The sequence below is a fragment of the Lepisma saccharinum genome, chromosome 25 (genome assembly GCF_977018435.1).
Source record: "Lepisma saccharinum chromosome 25, izLepSacc3.1, whole genome shotgun sequence".
Classification (NCBI taxonomy): domain Eukaryota; kingdom Metazoa; phylum Arthropoda; class Insecta; order Zygentoma; family Lepismatidae; genus Lepisma; species Lepisma saccharinum.
Genome location: NC_139253.1, coordinates 21,946,607 through 21,965,018, shown reverse-complemented (window position 1 = coordinate 21,965,018; position 18,412 = coordinate 21,946,607). Strand labels below are relative to the sequence as shown.

The 18,412-nt window shown below is 37.6% G+C and overlaps 1 protein-coding gene across 1 annotated transcript; it reads left to right on the top strand.

Moving 5' to 3' along the window:
• The first annotated feature begins 127 nt into the window (after positions 1 to 127).
• On the top strand, positions 128 to 13,229 carry LOC145978842 (lys-63-specific deubiquitinase BRCC36-like). Its single transcript, XM_083111726.1, has 7 exons — positions 128 to 423; positions 4,972 to 5,090; positions 5,959 to 6,166; positions 8,916 to 9,004; positions 9,956 to 10,087; positions 10,549 to 10,657; positions 12,806 to 13,229. Exons 2-7 carry the CDS (start codon positions 4,986 to 4,988, stop codon positions 12,958 to 12,960), a joined length of 798 nt encoding a protein of 265 aa, XP_082967852.1. The 5' UTR covers positions 128 to 423; positions 4,972 to 4,985; the 3' UTR covers positions 12,961 to 13,229.
• Positions 13,230 to 18,412: the final 5,183 nt, after the last annotated feature.

Genomic DNA, 18,412 nt, shown 5'->3' with positions numbered 1-18,412 from the left:
AATATCATTTTTGCCAATTCCCGAAAATGTTCAGTGTATTTATCGTGTACTTATGCTAAAAGCCCTAAACCTAACAACGAAAGCAATCCGAGCTGACGTCAGTAGACGAAGATATACGCTGTGCAATAAGTAAGACCCGTGATTTGGATACTATCAGCCCAAGGTAGATATCAGCCATCAACAACAGATCAATAGTCTGTGTATGTGCCCATAGATTATTTTCCACATTTTCCATCATAAACAAAAAGTTATGTTCTTTCCTGAGTGAGAAGACTACATATAAATTCATACCATACATTCTGTTTTTTCAACGTTTTATGCTATCAAGAAGTATGAAAAATTTACATTCTGGACATTTTTGATCACAGAGGTAGTGAATATTGAAACAAAGTACATTGCAATAATATTTGTGAACAAGTGTAGGTAAGTATTACAAAATGTACAAATTATCACATCTATGCCATTAGTGATTTTCGGAACGAGTTTACAATACCGGACCACTCTCCAATTTCTATGAAATTTTGCCTACTCACTAATTGTGAAGTCCTAATCACGAATCTGCATGTAATAATTGGCGGTCAAGTATGGAAATCGAGAAAAAAATGAAATAAACTATGTTTTCTTAACGTAACATAACCCTACCATAAGAACAATAGCTCCACGGAAGACGCCATTTTCCCAACATGAAGAAATCAACAGGCAAGATAAGGTATAGTTCTCTTAGCTAAAATATTAATTTTTCTTTGTATTTATACTAATGGAACCTAACCTAACAGGCCTAACCTAACCTCGTAGGCATTCCTCGTCTGTCGTCAACAAGATTGTTGTGCGTAAAGGAAGACCATTAGCTAATTCATTGCGAAAGAAAGATGGTTCCGAATTGCTGTGTATGGACAATCACCATGGTAAATCGCAAGGTTATTTTACAAGTTGTACACGTAAATGTACAATTTTAACAAGTGACCGCCAAATATGAACTACAGATACGTCATCAGGACACCGAAATTAGTAAGTAGGCAAAATTTTATAGAAATTGGAGAGTGGTCCGGTATTGTAAACTCATGCCTGATTTTCTATTGCCTGTTTATAAATACGTTTATAATTTGTATTTGGTACTCCTTTACATTAAAATTTCGGTAACCACCAAACGTCTCTAATTCCCTTATTTTCGTATTTTTCACATTGATACTTACATATTCTGCATTCGTAAGGATTCTTCTATTTCGCGTTTCGTTTTTTGCAGGCAAATAATCTCAATTTTCGAAATATCGAGTATTTTTATTTTGTTCGCTTTTGCTTGCGTTACACGCGATATGGCGGAGAAATCTTGACTAGCGTAGTCCATGATCAGTGGTTATGCAGTGTTGCACCCACCTTCATAGAAAAATACCTACTTTCGTGTTACTGATTTTGTATTTTTTCCAGGTTCGAAAACTCCACGAACCATGCACAGATAGACCCACGAACCATTCATAAATAGCCCCACGAACCATGCACGGCAACGTTAGGTTAGGTTCTGTTAGGTTAGGAAACATAGTTAAATTTGTTTTTCAAAATTAGAAATTTTTTTTCTGGTTCGAAAACCCCACGAACCATTCATAAATAGCCCCACGAACCATGCACGGCAAGGTTAGGTTAGGTCTGTTAGGTTAGGAAACATAGTTAAATTTGTTTTTCAAAATTAGAATTTTTTTTCGGGTTCGAAAACCCCACGAACCATTCATAAATAGCCCCACAAACCATTCACGGATAGCCCCACGAACCATTCATAAATAGCCCCACGAACCATTCACGGATAGCCCTACGATCCATTCATAAATAGCCCCACGAACCATTCACGGATAGCCCCACGAACCATTCACGGATAGCTCCACGAACCATTCATAAATAGCCCCACGAACCATTCATAAATAGCCCCACGAACCATTCACAGATAGCCCCACGAACCATTCATAAATAGCCCACGAACCATTCACGGATAGCCCCACGAACCATTCATAAATAGCCTTAGAGATACTGGGCGAAAGGGGGGGGTTATAACTCCCATCAACCTCACATTGAGCACGCCACTGATCCTGTGCACGTCATGTCGCAAGTTCGTAATCAGAAATGATGAACAGTAACTCACGTTTATTTACGTTCTAGAACTGTTACACAGTTACAAAACCGCGTATTTGGAAACACTGACCGGTTGTTACGTCATGAAACGCTCACAAATATTTGGTTCACGTAGTAGACGGACATCAAGAAAACAGCTTTCGTGCATCGGAATGACATTAATGTCGAAAATTACATGATTTACCGGCAAAAAAAATTCAACGAGGTGAAAAAAAACTTCCAAAACCTTCCTAAAGTATAAATAAAGCCATTTCGGTAAGTACTTTCTCCTGTAAAATTGAATAAATACGTTTTGGGGATACAAAAATTTTACCATTTCATTTTTTTCTTGATTTCCATACTTGACCGCCAATTATTACATGCAGATTCGTGATTAGGAGTTCACAGTTAGTGAGTAGGTGAAATTTCATAGAAATTTTAGAGTGGTCCGGTATTGTAAACTCGTTCACTAAAACTCCGCAGTATGTGTTAACAGAAGTAAATCGAAATCAAACCATGTTAAATTGCATTCATAGCATGATGAAATCGCAATAAAACAAATGAACTTGGGCCTAATATAATATTTGGTCATTGTTTGGATTTTGTAATTCTGGTATTATGATACACGTGTATTTCGTACATGAATCAAATTCTGTACAAGTCTATAAATATGTACAGAACAGGGTTTTGAATTTCTCATTTCATTGTTTGTGTGTTTCATTTTGCGCAGAACGACTTTTTCCATCCCACTCGTATGTGTGTGTGTGTACACTTTACACAATGTTTTTTATTTGTAATAGCCAGTTGTATGAACACTCAAAAAGTAGAGGAAAAAGCTTGCAAAAGCTAGTGCCACCAAACTTAACATAATTAAAAAAAAAATCAAACCTAACCTTATCAAATAAAACTGATCATAAATAATTCTTAAAGCTTTCCTGGCGGCGAATATTGAAGAGGTTTTCTCGGGCAATCAGCCAAGTGATTTCCGGAAAGGCTTTCGAGCTTTGGAGAGCTAATGTCACTCTCACGAAACTGATTGTATCTACAAAGAAACCAGTCAACAAATGGGTAACGGTTCTAATTGTTTTATGATTTTTTTCAAATTCTCCTAGCAGGAAGACTAATTATCGTAGAATTTTGGATTTCTAAAGATAGTTATTTACTTTGAAAAAAAACAACTTAAAAATTACCTTACACAAGCATGTGCTGCTTCCCATTGATAATGTATTTTCCATTGACAAGCGACTGTAAGTATCGTAGACTAGTGGGAATTAATGAAGAAGTAAATCGGAACCTTAGTAGAATGCATTTAGGGACTTTATTTTCATGCTAAGAGAACCAAACCTGGCCTGCCTAACCTAACTACGAAAGCATGTATTGAACAAAATCTTAATCGCTAAACCTCCGCAGTATGTGTTAACAATCGAAATCGATTAAAATTGCATTCGTAATATGATGAAATCGCAATAAAACCAACTTATACCAAGAAATGCACATACATACCTGGTTGAAAGGTGTCAAGTGAGACACTAATGATGACAACAAACATAGTTGTATCACAGATTTATTTCCTTTCATGGTTTCTTTTCAACAAAATAGGCCTATCTTGTGCACACAGAGTGAGCAAAAAAAAAATAGTAATAGAAGAAATAAATTCTATCAGAATTAAACAACACTTCTAACCCCCCAAATTCATAAAATTAATATCAGCATTGCAATCACACAATGTACAAAAATTCACTTGCATGAATCCACTCCCCACCCAACAGAATTTGTGCCTTAACAAGGTCACTGACACCGGGGAAGTACAGCCTTCTGTTAGCATAAGATATATTTTATTATTCCTTTACAATGTACACTGAAACATAATGTAACCACATGCAACTTGCTTTCCAACACCTTTACTATCTCCCTTAAGCTATGATGCACAAACCAAATGCAAACTACGTAAGTTCCCACATGTAGATATCAGATTGGTTTATTGATTGAATTGGTTTTTTAAGTCCACTTTATGCACAGCAAGGCTAATCAGGACTGTGGACCTACAATTTAAAGTGAGATCCTAACCACTTTGTGCCTCCACCTGAGACCTTTTGGTTCAAGGTAACGACGCTACCACTGCACCATCGAGAGGCAGATATCAGATGGAGTTGGCAATAACATAATCAATACTATCACATAAAAATCGCCGTTTACTTCACTATAATACACCTTCCATGTGTATGCAACAATTTCCATGCAAAAAGGAATGCTTCGGACACTGGTAATTTATGAGCTCAGTCACTTGCATGACCTACTTTACACTACATAATTGCGAACATATTAATACTTCCTGCATCTTAAAAATGTGCACATCATTGTCTCTAAATTTCAAACTTAGTTTCACACCCATGTCTACTATTCTAAACGCATTATTCACAGGCCTGTAGAACTTGCAAACATCATTACAAACCTTAACTAGGGTCTAATATTTATTGAACAAAATGTAATTTTAATCATTCTGCATATTGTCCTTGTATAGCCACAAACACCTTTCAGTAGGGTGAACACAACTCGGAAGTGTCTGTCCTTGTTTGTAAGTGTAATGAGAAGCTCATAATAAAATGCAATTGTAATTGAAAAAAAAATGTTCTTCAACCCAGAGAGGATGAAGCAGTATTACACTTTTTGCCCATTATTAAATGGGTATCTACCCTTATAAACCCTATAAAATAATGTTAATTGCAGAGTGTTTGATTTCTATTTCATTTCTAGTTTAGAGATGCATTCTATGTAAGAATTGTTAGTTTTAATTTAATTTAGTTTCTATATAGCTTACTATCAAAGTTATTTATATAATTTTCAACACTAATAATCTTACATTTCCATTTACAGAAGATTAATCTAACATGGCTTTGACTTGTGTATACATGACTTCAGATGTATACATGGTATGCCTGCAGCATGCATTGTCTACTGAAAAAGAGGAAGTAATGGGGCTTCTGATTGGAGAGGTTAGTGATATTTTGGCTCACAGTATAATTTCCATTCTGAAACAGGTGATTTAAATTAAAATATTTAGAAGTTCAGGTGCTAAAAAGTATATGTTAAAGTGGTTTTAAAATATATTATTGTTACTTGCAAAGTTACTTCTTATGAATCCTGTTTTCTTTTCACATAGATGAGTGACTTTTTGTGATACCCAGTAATATGTAGGTTAGGTGGCAGAATAGCCGCAGGCTGAACCTCGCCTCTTCAATAAAGGAAAACTGAAATTGAAATATCAAACTTTCTGCCACTTACTTTTTTTTGTTTTTTGTACTTAGCTCATGTCTAATGTTGCTATATTTAGATGATATCACAAACACTGCCAAAAAGAATCAAAAATGCTTGTCCAAGAGGAAGTTGCTGATGACAATCAGTTTGTAAATAAATAAGTATCAATATGAGATCTTCATGTGGCTTGCAGTGTATTCATGAAATGAATGATTTCCTTTCTCACATGAAATCTTGCAAGCCTCCCAAATGACATAGCGGTAATGTCGTCACCGTGTAATCAAGGACCCTGGGGTTAATACCCGGTGGAGGCACATAGTCGTTCGGATCCCACTTTAAATTGTAGGTCCAGTCCCAACTAGCCTATCTGTGAATAAAAGTGGCCTTTAAACAAAACTTTTAATGAAAGTACAGATTTCGATGTTCATAAAATATTCCCCCTTGTTATATTTCATATTCTGTTGTAATAAGTGGTATTTGAGGGGGGGATTTGTTATATATAATGAGAGGTATGTGAGAATCCTTATGTAGGAGGAAAATTTCGTGAGACTATTTCTAATTGCAGTTTAGTTCAATATAATAAACTGTATAATGCTTCCTTTCCAGATCGATGTGAAGAAGATAGCTCACATATCAGCAGTTGTAATGCTGCGTCGTTCTGATAAACAGAAAGATAGAGTAGAAATATCACCTGAACAGTTAACAGATGCTACAATACAAGCTGAGAAGTTGACACAGGAGTTGGGCCAACCAATGAGAGTGTTAGGATGGTACCATTCACATCCACATATAACTGTTTGGCCATCACATGTAGGTAGGTGATTAGTGATGGGTTCAAGCCGTTCATTTGTGCGAGTCGACTCATGAGCGCTCGCTCACTGAGAAGAGTCGTTCAAATGAGTCGTTCAAAAGAGTCGCCAAGCTTCTTTTTCTCGAAACACATGCCTGAAGAGGGGGTAGGAGGTGTTGAAGCAGATGATTGTATTTAAGTAAACGAACACAACGTACGTCCTTCAAGATTAATAAATTGTATTGCATTTTTGTGTATATGTGTGTGCGTGTAGCCGACTAGATGGCCAAGATTCTGAAGTAATCGACATTTGATCTTGCCACAGAAGTTCCCGGGTTCTAGTCCCGGTCTGGTCAAGGATATTCTTTACGAGTGTCCCTTCATCTGTATCATCAAGCATCATCCTTATCGTCGCGATTACTTAAAATTTGAAGAAAAGCGGCATAAAATAAGAAAAATACAAATACGATTCTGTATGTGTATGGATATACATATATGTGTAAACAGTAAACACACACACACACAAACAAAATTTATTGCACATACTTCTTTTCATTACTCTGCCTCATGAGTGAGATTTTCTATATTTGTATCTTGTTTCAGTTTACATTTCATGCTGCGGATAATGCAAATTATGCAGTACGATAGCATACACAGAAATGCTATATAATTATATCAACCTTTTATTAGTAATAACGTGCATTTACATATTCTTCCTTTTTTTCATTCGATCACTGGTTTTAATATCGCAACAAATGTGAGAAAGCGAGTCAACAAAATGCACTCCAGATCTGCGCTGCGACACATCATCGCTCGTTCACGACTCTTGAAACAGCACGAAGAGTCACAGCACAGTCCCACGACTCTTTCCCCATCATTCGTTCACGACTCTCGAGACGGCACGAAGAGTCATTAAGCACCTTAACGACTCGCTCGCCTTAGCGACTCTTCTGCTCACTCATCGTTCACGACTCTCGAAACGGCACGAAGAGTCGTGGAGCACCTTAACGACTCGCTCGCCTTAGCGACTCTTCTGCTCACTCATCGTTCGCTCGCGAGTCGCGAGCTCTCTTACACAAGGCGCGGCGGCGGCAGTCTCGCCAGCAGACTGGATCTACAGTTTAAAGTAGGATCCACCCGCTCGCTCTCCGCGGATGGCTAACAGCTGTGTTTAAGAAATATATATCGCTCTTGAACATTATCCATGTCCATCCCATATCCATAGCTTTTTGTTGTTCTACAGTCATTCAATATAAGTTTCTGCCAATATCATAATGTATGATCGAATTTCTATAAAGCGGGCCAAATTATACGTATGTATTTTTTTTTAATGTTGCCTTCTACTAGTAAAACACCTTAACACGTAGGCTCACCGCAGATGGCCAACAGCTGTTTATATCACTCGTGAACATGACCCATGTCCATCTTACGTAGTTGTTCCTAATTCTGCAGTCATTCAATAAAAGCTTTTTTGCAGTATCATGTACGATGAGATTTATGATTAAACTTCTATATTTATTCTTTAATGCTGTTTTCATTAGTAAAATATTTACACGTTAATGTTAATGAAATATTTCACGTCATATGAAAACGATTTTGTCAGACAATGTTTAAAGTCCACTTTTATGCTCCAATAGGCTAATCGGGTCTCCCCGATGGCGTAGTGATAACGTCGCTGGTAATCAAGGGGTACCGTGTTCAATACAAAGTGGAGGTTCGGATCCTCCTTTAAACTGTAGGTCCAGTCCCGACTATCCTATCTGCACATAAAGGCTAATCGGAATATTGTAATCAAGAGGTCTGTGCCTAACACCTTCTCAAAATTTTTACAAGACTCCCCTAATATTTTTTACTAACATTTAATTTCTTGTAATTTTAGCGCTAATGGTTTGGCCGAACTTGAAACTACAGGACAAATTTGTTGGCTGTTCTTCGCTGCCCGTCATGGGCTGAGGTTGCGCGCTCTCTCTCTGCAAACAACACTCGCGAGTCGCGAGCTCGCGAGTCGACTCTTTCCTTCGTTCAAAGAGTCGCTAAGGTGTGCCACGACTCTTTGAACGAAGGAAAGAGTCGACTCGCGAGCATGCTCCTTCCCCTCTCATCGTACACGGCACGTTTCAGCCAGCTTTACGGGAAAAGGAACAGAGAGGACCCCCCCCCTCCCTCTCCTCTCCAGTCCCCATTTGCTGCCCGCAGAATCGACTTGCTTTCTTTCAAAAATTCCGGCCGCCAGGCGAGTATACACTTGCGCATGCGCCTTCCTCGCAAAATTCGTGGAAAGGAGAGGGAATAATGGAATAATAGTTGCTTGGCGGGCGGAGGAGTCGTGGCACACATACGACTCTTTGAACGTGTCGTTCAATTCTGGTGAACGAGTCGTTCACCGCTCACAAGAGAGAGTCGTTACTTTTGAACGACTCGTTCACGAACGACCCATCACTATAGGTGATACATTTTGTTTGCACCGTTTTCACAATTCTGTATGTAGGTATAAATACTATTCAGTGCTTATTTTTACACTCAATCACTATATGTTTCTCCTAAATATTAAGTTTTATGTGTGTGTGTGTGTGGGCATGCTTTTCCACAGGAAACTCTCCACAAAATGCGTTCCTAGTTGACAGTGACATTGCAGTAAATTGTTAAGCATTGCGTTGTGGCTACTGGTGAGATGATAGTGTTCATAACACTGTTTTTAATATTTGTTATTGTTTGTTGGCATCATCATTACACCGTACGCTTACTAAATCAACACTTTTTTTCTTTTCTTTAGATGTCCGAACTCAGGCCATGTACCAAATGATGGATGAAGGATTTGTTGGAATAATATTTTCTGTTTTTTCAGAAGATAAGGGAACTAGGGTGAGCCTTCATTTTAGATAAATAAAATACCATGTTTAAGTATTGTACATTTGTTGTTGTTCAATGTAGTGGTATACTTTGAAAGAATACATGGAAAGTATTCTAAATATTTGGCATTCACAGAGTTTGTAACTGTGTATTGATGTAAAAATTTTTGTAATACTAAGTAGAAATTTCAGCAAAAAATTCAGGCTCGACCAGGACTCCAACCCAGGTCTCTGGCATTGCTATACCAACTGAGCAAGAACATGATATACCCAAGAGCCAGGTTTGAGTCCTGGCATTTTTTACTGAAATTTCTACGTAGTACATCTGTGTGTGATAAACAGTAAGATAATTTGCAACCCTTGGCAATAGCGCTGACAGCTAGACAGTTACAGACAGGCTGCCTAGGTTGCTCAGATGGTAAAGAAATGGCAGGTACTCCTGTGTGTGTCAAATAGAAAGATTACATGTTATGCTGATAGAGTTCTAACACCAAAGTCACTAACAGCAATTTGCATTTGATCTAATGCAAAATGTCAAATGTAGTTCAGAGTCTGAATGCTATAAATTTTTAATGTTTGCACACAACAATTTGGGAATATGATGTGTTTTGCCTTAGCCAAGTCCATTTTATGCCAAGACAGGCTAATCATAATAGGATTTCGAACACCAAAATGTCCCCCTCTTCCCCACACACCCACCCACAAGGAAACAAGTCCAGAACATCCTTGGTTGATTTAGGTTATTTTTAAGTCTTTTTTGGCTAATCACTACAATGAGGATGAGTGATGATATGATGAAAGGACATTCATAAAGAATACCCATGCACAGGCTGGGGACCCTTGGTGCCATGGCATGCTGTCACTCTGCCACAGAACATCCTTTTAAGAGAAATAACCATATCAGCCAGTTCTCTAAAATTATTTGGTTTCCTTTATTACTCTTTTTTTTCTTCCTTTTTCTCAGGAACAGCAAGTACAGGTCACTTGTTTCCAGTCTATTAACCAAAGCCCAGAAGGAGAAGCTCCACAGTACATTCGGCTAGATGTTCCATTACACATCAAACCTTCTCCATGTTTGTCCAGGCCTTGTCTACAGGTATGGCCACTTCCTTTAATACTTTAACAATAAGAAAGGTGACATTTGCTTTTTAAAAGAGTTCGCTACATCTCATGGTTTTAACTTATTTTTGTTCTCATGTCCTTCATTGCATGCACTGCACTGTGAACCTTCTAAACATCTTCTTTGTGATATTTTGTTTGTGTCTTATTAGATATTGGTGCAATTGTGTTTTCATCAACATTGATTTGCTCATTTCTGGAAATCCTGTTAATGAGGCTCACTTGTTTTAGTTTGTTCAGCACACACCTCTTTATTACTTATCCTCAGCTCCCATCCAATATGTTCATATATCTTTTTTCTTCATATATGATTCACTTCAGCAAACTTTTCTCTTCTTCCCTTTCCCAGAAATCTTACTTTACTTACTTTTTTATTTTATTTTTTGTTTTGTAAACTGAAAAAGAATTACAATTATTTTTATTTTTTGTTTTTAACAGGCAATAGTTCACTTGCCAGAAATTTTGTTTCACGAAGAACAGGATAGCTACAATCTTACCACCAACTTAAGAGATCTGAACATCTTGGCACAACTTCATAATAGTGCAGGTAAGTGGAAGAAAATTCAAATTTATTTGAGGCATGTTCCACTATTTTTAAAAATGCTGAACTTTGGCAGGATCATGTGTGTTAGCATATACTGTTTCTGTCATTTCGAAACTGGTAATGCAAATATGTCACTGCACCAGTTTACCTTGTTTTGTATCTAAAACAAAGAGACCCATTGGTATTTTACAGAACCAGGTATTTATTCTCTATAAATCCTGCTCTTATGTGAATAAGTTGAATAGTACTACAAACATGTTTATGAATTTGTTCTAAAAAAATATATAAAGGATGTATTATTTAAAAGTGACCCGAACAAGTACACTGGTCTACTCACTTTGGTTTACAAGAGGTGTTAAAAGTGACAACCATAACATGTATTAAAGCTTGTTTGCAGAGGTGTTCCTTATTTCACATTCATTTAAGTCTTGGAGTGTTCCTGGATATATATATATATACAGGGTGTTTCGTAAGTTCGTTTACAACGCTTGGGAGGTGATTGTACGAGTGAAAATAAAGTGGAAAGTTCATGTAATGAAATTCCGGAAACGGCTTTGTTGCCGAGTTATTGACGTTTGAAAATGTGGGATAATGATTTTCCGAAGTGAATAATGGCAAAACAGGTGGAGAGAAGTTGTCGGTGTTGGGTGGTCCATTAAGAAATTGGGTACGCTCTTGTCAAAAAATCGCATGGCAATGTTCTGCAATGTCGGCGCAAGGGATTCCCCAAAGGACGCGAACGAAGATGTTGACGGGAGTGGGGTGGGTGTGCGTTCTGCATGAGCTGGTATCGACGAAAATTGGCATGTGTTGAATGGCACCAAAAAACAAAGAAATGAGCGAAGGGCACCATGACGTAAAAATGAAAAAAATGAACTGTCATAGGTTGCATACCCTGAAGGGCAGATGGGTGTCCTTGTGATCTGACGTTAAGTACCACATTTCCTGCTAGGGGCGCCAACAGTGTAGGTTCCCCCCCCCCTCTCTCTCTCTCACTCACTCTCACTCAGATCAGATTACCTCGGGGGCCATAATCCTTTAGATATGAGCCAATCTGGAAATGCCATTGCTTGCCTTGCAGTATGAGCAGAAGTGCTATCTTGCTGGAAGCACAATTTTTCTCATGCAGTTAGCTGTTCCATGAAGGATGTCAAGATTTGCTAAATATACACTGATTGTGACTGTGTCATCCATAATGGATCAACTTATGTCTAATAAAATAATATAATATATAATAATTATTTGATGATATTACATTCCTTCTTATTCCATGCATGGGTCCACTTTTACATGATACACCCAGTGTGTATATACGTGGGTTTTAAATTTAATAGTGGCAACGATTTATTCTCGAAAGATACAAGAGAGATACCTCTGTGAAACTTTTACAGCCCTTCGATGTAGTCACCAGCATTGTGTAGAACCATTGCCAGCAATGTGGAAGTCGTAGTATTTCTGTAGCAGTGTCTCTTCTGTTGATGGTTTGAATGGAGTGGTCTATTGTGTGAAGAATCTCAGGAACAGTTCGGAAGCTTCATCTTAGGGATCAAATAAAAGTAACAGGGGCTGGTAGAGCATCTGCCAGTCCCATCGAGCTAACATATCAGCCACAGGTTGCACTACATGAACCCAAGCATTGTCCTACAAAATGATGAGAGGATTCAGCTGCAAGTATCTCCTCTTCTTTCGCAACACAGGTGCAGGTTATGTTAAAAAAAATGAACAGTAATACTGCGAATTGACGGTCTGTCCTGGAGGTACGGCGAGAATCACCAGAACTTTCACATTAGTAGGGTTCTGACTACACAACTTTAAACCAACAACTCTATTCCCCTCGTCACTGTGCATGCACCTAGTGTTGGAAGGAAGGGTCCATTTACTGGGAGGTAGCTTAGGTGTCAAACTAACATGTGGTGTAAGTGAGAAGCACCGGTTCCGTTTCATGGCATATATACAGCAGTGTTGCCAGTATTAAATTTCCAACCCACATGTAATTGAAATTTTAAAAATCTTTTTCAGAAATTCTGCCCACTCCTTCGAGAATAACAGTATTACAATTGCTAAGTTACACACTAATTAAATAATAATAATTTAAGATGTAATTTTTGTTTAAATTTAGGTAATTTCAAATTTATTGTTGTTTACTTCCAGTTTTTACAAAAAATCTTTGCCACATTACTGAAGTTGTAAGTGGGCCTTTGGTTAAGGCACTGGAACAAAGGCAAGCATGTAACATCAAGAGATGTGAAGAACTTATGGAAGAGAGAAGACAGTTGATGGACAAGTTGCAAAGCGAAGTGGCATAGTGCTTGTGATCAGGCATAGTGCTTGTGATAATTGTTGCAATAATTTGATGTGTATGTAATTGAAGTGTATGATCCGGATATGTATTTATAACTTACTGTCAGCACAGGCAAACTACTGTGCACTAAATTTGTTATTAATTGTGCAGACACGGTTCTACCTTGTAAATACTTTGTGTATTTTTTTTATCCGAAAGTAAATGTAAGAATATACTTCTCAGCAACTACACAACAGGAACAAAAATTGTATGATTATCAAATAAAATGCTTTCTTAATATTTAGCATAAGAGATTATTTCAAACTTATCATGGCTAATAATAATAATACAAATGGACAATACTGTGGCTGTGTCCAAAAGATACGAAGTACAGACTTGAAGTGACGTCACCTAGTGCGGTTCGACAGTGTTCATTTGAAATCAAGGAGGTAGAAAGCCAGCAACATGGGTTTAGGCCAGCAAGTTGTTGGTTGAAGTTCTTCTAATGTGTGGACATGTATGTAGAAGAACATTTGAGAATTCTATGTGATTTCTATTTTCACTTACAATCCACGACTTCAAAACTGCACTGTAAGACCATACTCTGAGGATGCTCGCTTCAAGTACGGTTTTGCACCTTTTGGACATGGCCTATGATATGCACATAGCTAATAAGCACAGTACTTACGTGAAATTTAGAAAATTTTCGCACTTCCACATTGCACAGTTTAATGGTTAAATCCTATTAATTTCGAAGATCCACTGTCTTCATTCACAAAAGGGTATGGCGTTTGAAGCGGAGATGGTACCGCATCACTGCATTGTTTGTACCATCTCCGCTTCAAACGCCATACCCTTTTGTGAATGAAGACAGTGGATCTTCGAAATTAATAGGATTTAACCATTAAACTCTGCAATGTGGAAGTGCGAAATTTTCTAAATTTCACATAAGTAATTTTAAACACTGTTTACCGCAACAATCATGAATAATAAGCACATGATAATAAAGATACCCTGTAGGGCACATTTCAGGGTTTCGGAATGTATTTTAAACTGTAGCCAGTCACAATGAACTTCACTGTGTATCAAGCAGTCTTATCTTAGCTACACGTCTGCAAAATATAACTTAACTAGCTACATGAAATAATTTGTGTGGAAATTATGGCCCAAACAAGTGTTGAACCTGGGTCTTTGGCATTCCATTTAAATGTCTCAAACTTGCACAAAGATCTAATTTGTGGAAATTGAAGGCAGACAAGAGGTTGGATTAGTAGCCTTCAGTGATAACTGGTTGCCAATTACCTAGGTTTGATCCTTGGTTGAATCAGTAGTTTCACATAACTTTTCAGTAAGTTCAGAACCCAGATGTTAGTCAAAAGTTCAAAAGAGATAATGGGGTCGTAAAAAACAATTTGCAACTTTCATGCAATAATTTTTACAAACTGTGTAAAATTTCTTTCGAAGGTTATCAATTTACATTTACAAATAATACAATAAAGGTAAAGTGCTCCCCTGTGCTTAGCACCATGCCATGAAGGCATATAGGGGGTGTGGGGGTAACGCCCCACACTTTCTTGATCCGGTCATGAGTGGGGGTGATGTGATCAGCATCACACCCCTGACCGCCTTTACCCCCCAGGGTTTTCCCCAGGTACCCATGTCGTTCGACGCTGGGTAGGCGCTGGGGCCGCTTCCAACGTTAGAAAAGTTCCCGGATTTGAACCGGCCAGGGATCGAACCCGGGACTTGAGCATGGTAGTCAGACGCGTTACCGACTGAGCCTTGACAAATAATACAATAGTCTAAATTTATTCTGACTTGTAATTAGAGGTAGAGGAGGCATAACTTTGGCTGCTACAGGACAAGGTACCTCATCCATGTACAACATTTATATTCAATATTCCCAGAGAATTCTCACTAACTAAACTTCAGGCATTTAACACAATACTTTGGTAGTGTTCGAAATTTAATCATATTTGTGCTGACAATAACTTTTGACATAGAAATTGAAATAAATTATTTGTGGAAAATTTGAGCTTGGATTTGAACCTGGCACCCAACCTTTGACTTATAGGGTTGGCCCAGCCCAGTTTTCCCCACATGGTCAGAAAGTGGGGTTTTCTGGAAAATGTTGTAAAATTATTGCTTTAAATACTTGAGGTTCTACGATTGTTAAAAATATTTGGAAAACTTGTGAAGAAAACTTAGCAGATCTTATAATACTAAAAATAATGAATGTGGGATTTTTTCGGGCTATTTTCCTCAAACCATGCTGGAAATGAATTTTTAACAGAAATAAAAAAAATATACATCCAAGAAACAAAAAAAGAAAAAGTATCAGACATTTTTAGATAAAACATTTGCATTGATTGATTGTCAAGAATCAGCAATATGAGGCCATGGATCTTCCAAAGGTAAAATATTCCGGAGGTAAAATAGTCTCCCATTCGGAACTCCGGGCGGGGACTACTTTTGGGAGGTCCCTGGACTAAGGATAAGGTCTATATTAGGAATAAGGATATTAAATTAGGCACCTGGAATGTTCTGAGCCTTTACCGGCCTCGGGTATTTCAGTGTACAGTTAATGAAATAGTTAAGTATAAATTAGATGTAGTAGCTGTCCAGGAAGTTAGTGGCCAGGAGAAGGTAAATGTAAAACTAAAGATTATACTTTTTTCTTTGGTGGTACTGAAAATCATAATTTTGGAACAGGCTGCTTCATAAATAATAGAATTATCTCGGCTCTTAAAACAGTATAAATTATTAAAGATAGGATATCATATGCAGTTTTACAGGGTAGGTGGTGTAAAATTATTTTAATAAACATACATGCACCAACTGAAGATAAAGATGATTTTTATGCAGAATTAGAACAGGTCTTTGATAAAGTTTCCCAGTATGATATGAAAATTCTGTTAGGTGACTGTAATGCACAGATTGGTAAAGATGACACATTTAAACCCACAATTGGTAAAGAAAGTCTTCATGAATTAAGTAATGATAATGGTATAAGATTGATTACTTTTGCAACCTCAAAGAATTTAATTGTGAAAAGTACCACTTTTAAACATAAAGATATCCATAAATATACCTGGTCTTCTCAGATGGTAAATCTCATAATCAGATAGATCATATTCTCATTGATAAGAGAAGGCATCTAGTATAATTGACATTCGTTCACATAGAGGTGCTGACTGTGCCAGTGACCATTATTTAGTAATTGCTAAATTAAGAGAAAGACTCAGTGATAAATCATAAGCAACAAAATCTAAAAGTTCTAAAATTTAATACAGGAAAATTTGCTGATGAAAGAAATAAGAAAGATTAACAAATTAAACTGTCAAATAGATTTGATGTTTTGCAGGATTTAAATGATGATGAAAATATAAATGGAACATAAATAAGAATTGGGAGCACATACACAGTCCGTCCAGTAGGAAAGGTGACTGATTTTTTTGCCACGGAACCACCAGTGCCATCTATAGAAAAGTATATGTACTATGTAGCAACAAATTTCAACTTTCTTCTGGCAAAGTTCCAAAGCACTAACGTCGACGGTCATGACAGACAGTACCTGCTGAACGTCTGTCGGAAACGGAGCAATGTGCCAACATTAAATTCTGTTTCACATTGTGTAGAAGTGCAACAGAGATGTTTCAAATGATTCAAACTCTTTACGGTAGTGAGGCATTCAGTTGTAAGAACGTGTTTAAGTGGTATGCAAGATTTTGTGATGGTCCAGGGTCCAGGATCTCCAAAACCGAAGAAAGTGTGCATGCAGAAGAGCTGAATCAAAACCCTGCTCACGGTTTTCTTCGATTCCAAAGGCATCATCCACAAGTAATTCACTCCAGATGGTCACACTGTGAACACTGAGTATTACGTGGGTATTTTGCATTGTCTATTGGCCAGGATTCGTAGAGTTCGGCCTGAATATCGGGAACAGGGTTCATGGTCTCTGTTGCACGACAATGCACCCGTGCACAAGAGCAGATTGGTACGCCAGTTTTTGGCCAAAATAGGGATAGTGGAGCTCAATCACCCCCATATTCTCCAGATTTAGCTCCATGCGACTTCTGGCTATTTCCAAAACTGAAATTGGCGTTGAAAGGAAGGCGTTTCGAAACCATTCCAGACATTAAAAAGGTTTTGACCACGATTTTGGAGGCAATTCCGAAACAGGAGTACCAAGACTGTTTCACAAAGTTCTACACCCGCTTCAGTGCATGTATTGACTCAAAAGGTGTCTAATTATAACTCCATTAAGCCTTGTTTCCATGATTATGAAAAACTAAATATGCTGACCAAGGCAGTAATTTATTTTATTAAAAAACATAAACTAACGTAACGTTTCAACCTTCTAGCAAGGTCTTCTTCAGACTCTGTATCAAGTACAAAAGTAACCAGATACAACAAGAAGGGTAATATATATACACAAACATTACTCCCTCCAGACTATTTAGAAAGTTGTTTGGAACTTTCTAGCAGATGACTTTCACTTTCCAACTTTACTTTCACCTAAAAGGCTAAACACTTCCATATAGAATGTGGTTGGACTTTTTAATCTCACGCTCTTTTCCCTTCATTTTTCTTCCTTCTCCTCTCCTCTTTTTCTCTTGTCCTTTCCACTCTTTCCAACATCTTCTTCCATTCGTTGTTTAACTTCAGTCCCCCATTCCAGTTCATTGTGTCTTCTTCGCCTTTCTTCTCTATTTCCTTGGCTTCCTTCCATTTTCTCACTAGCATTCTCTTCTCCCTTCCTATCTGCTTAGCCTCATCCCACTCTATGTCATGTCCTGTTTCTCTCGTGTGTTTAAATATTGCATTCCTCTCTCTCTTAAGTCGTACATCATCCCTATGTTGTTTCAACCTGTCTTTCAGCCTTTTTTTCGTTTCTCCTATGTACACACTCTGACATTCTTTACATTTTACTTCGTAGATAATCCCTTCTTCTTCCTCTTCTCTGTTTTCCTTTTTCTTGTTAGCATTCCTCGCTATTCCTAAGATGCTTCTTCCTCCCTTCCTGTAAGTTTTAATTCCTGCTTTCCTAAGCACTTTGCATATCTTTTCTGTGGTCTTCCCCATACTCCTTATTCCAAACCTCCTCTCCTCTTTTTCTTTCTCTTCCAATTCTCCCCTGCCCGTTTTCTTACTTCTTCTGTTTATGTCCAGTCTATCCTGCTTCTCATAGCCATTCTTTTCCAGCTGTTTCCATAGGCTATTTATTTTGCCTTCTTTTTCACATTCTTTCATGCATATTTTCTTGATTCTGTCCTCCATATTCTTTATAAAATTTATTTTTGTCACCTCACTTACATCACTTCTTTTGTGGCAGAATACCCCTGCTGCACACTTCTTCTGATGCCAAGCGGTTTCAATTTCTTGTCCTCTTTTCCTTTTCATCAATATATCTAGATAGCTTAACTTGTCTTTTTCTTCTATTTCAAGTTCCAATAATATCCCTCTTTCTTCATCTT

Bases quoted from the DNA above. Each gene is read 5' to 3' on its own strand.
- LOC145978842 (XM_083111726.1), top strand. From the start codon at position 4,986: ATGGCTTTGACTTGTGTATACATGACTTCAGATGTATACATGGTATGC. The intron at 6,167-8,915 runs GTAGGTGATTAG...TCTTTTCTTTAG, and splicing joins TGTTTGGCCATCACATGTAG to ATGTCCGAACTCAGGCCATG. The intron at 9,005-9,955 runs GTGAGCCTTCAT...CCTTTTTCTCAG, and splicing joins CAGAAGATAAGGGAACTAGG to GAACAGCAAGTACAGGTCAC.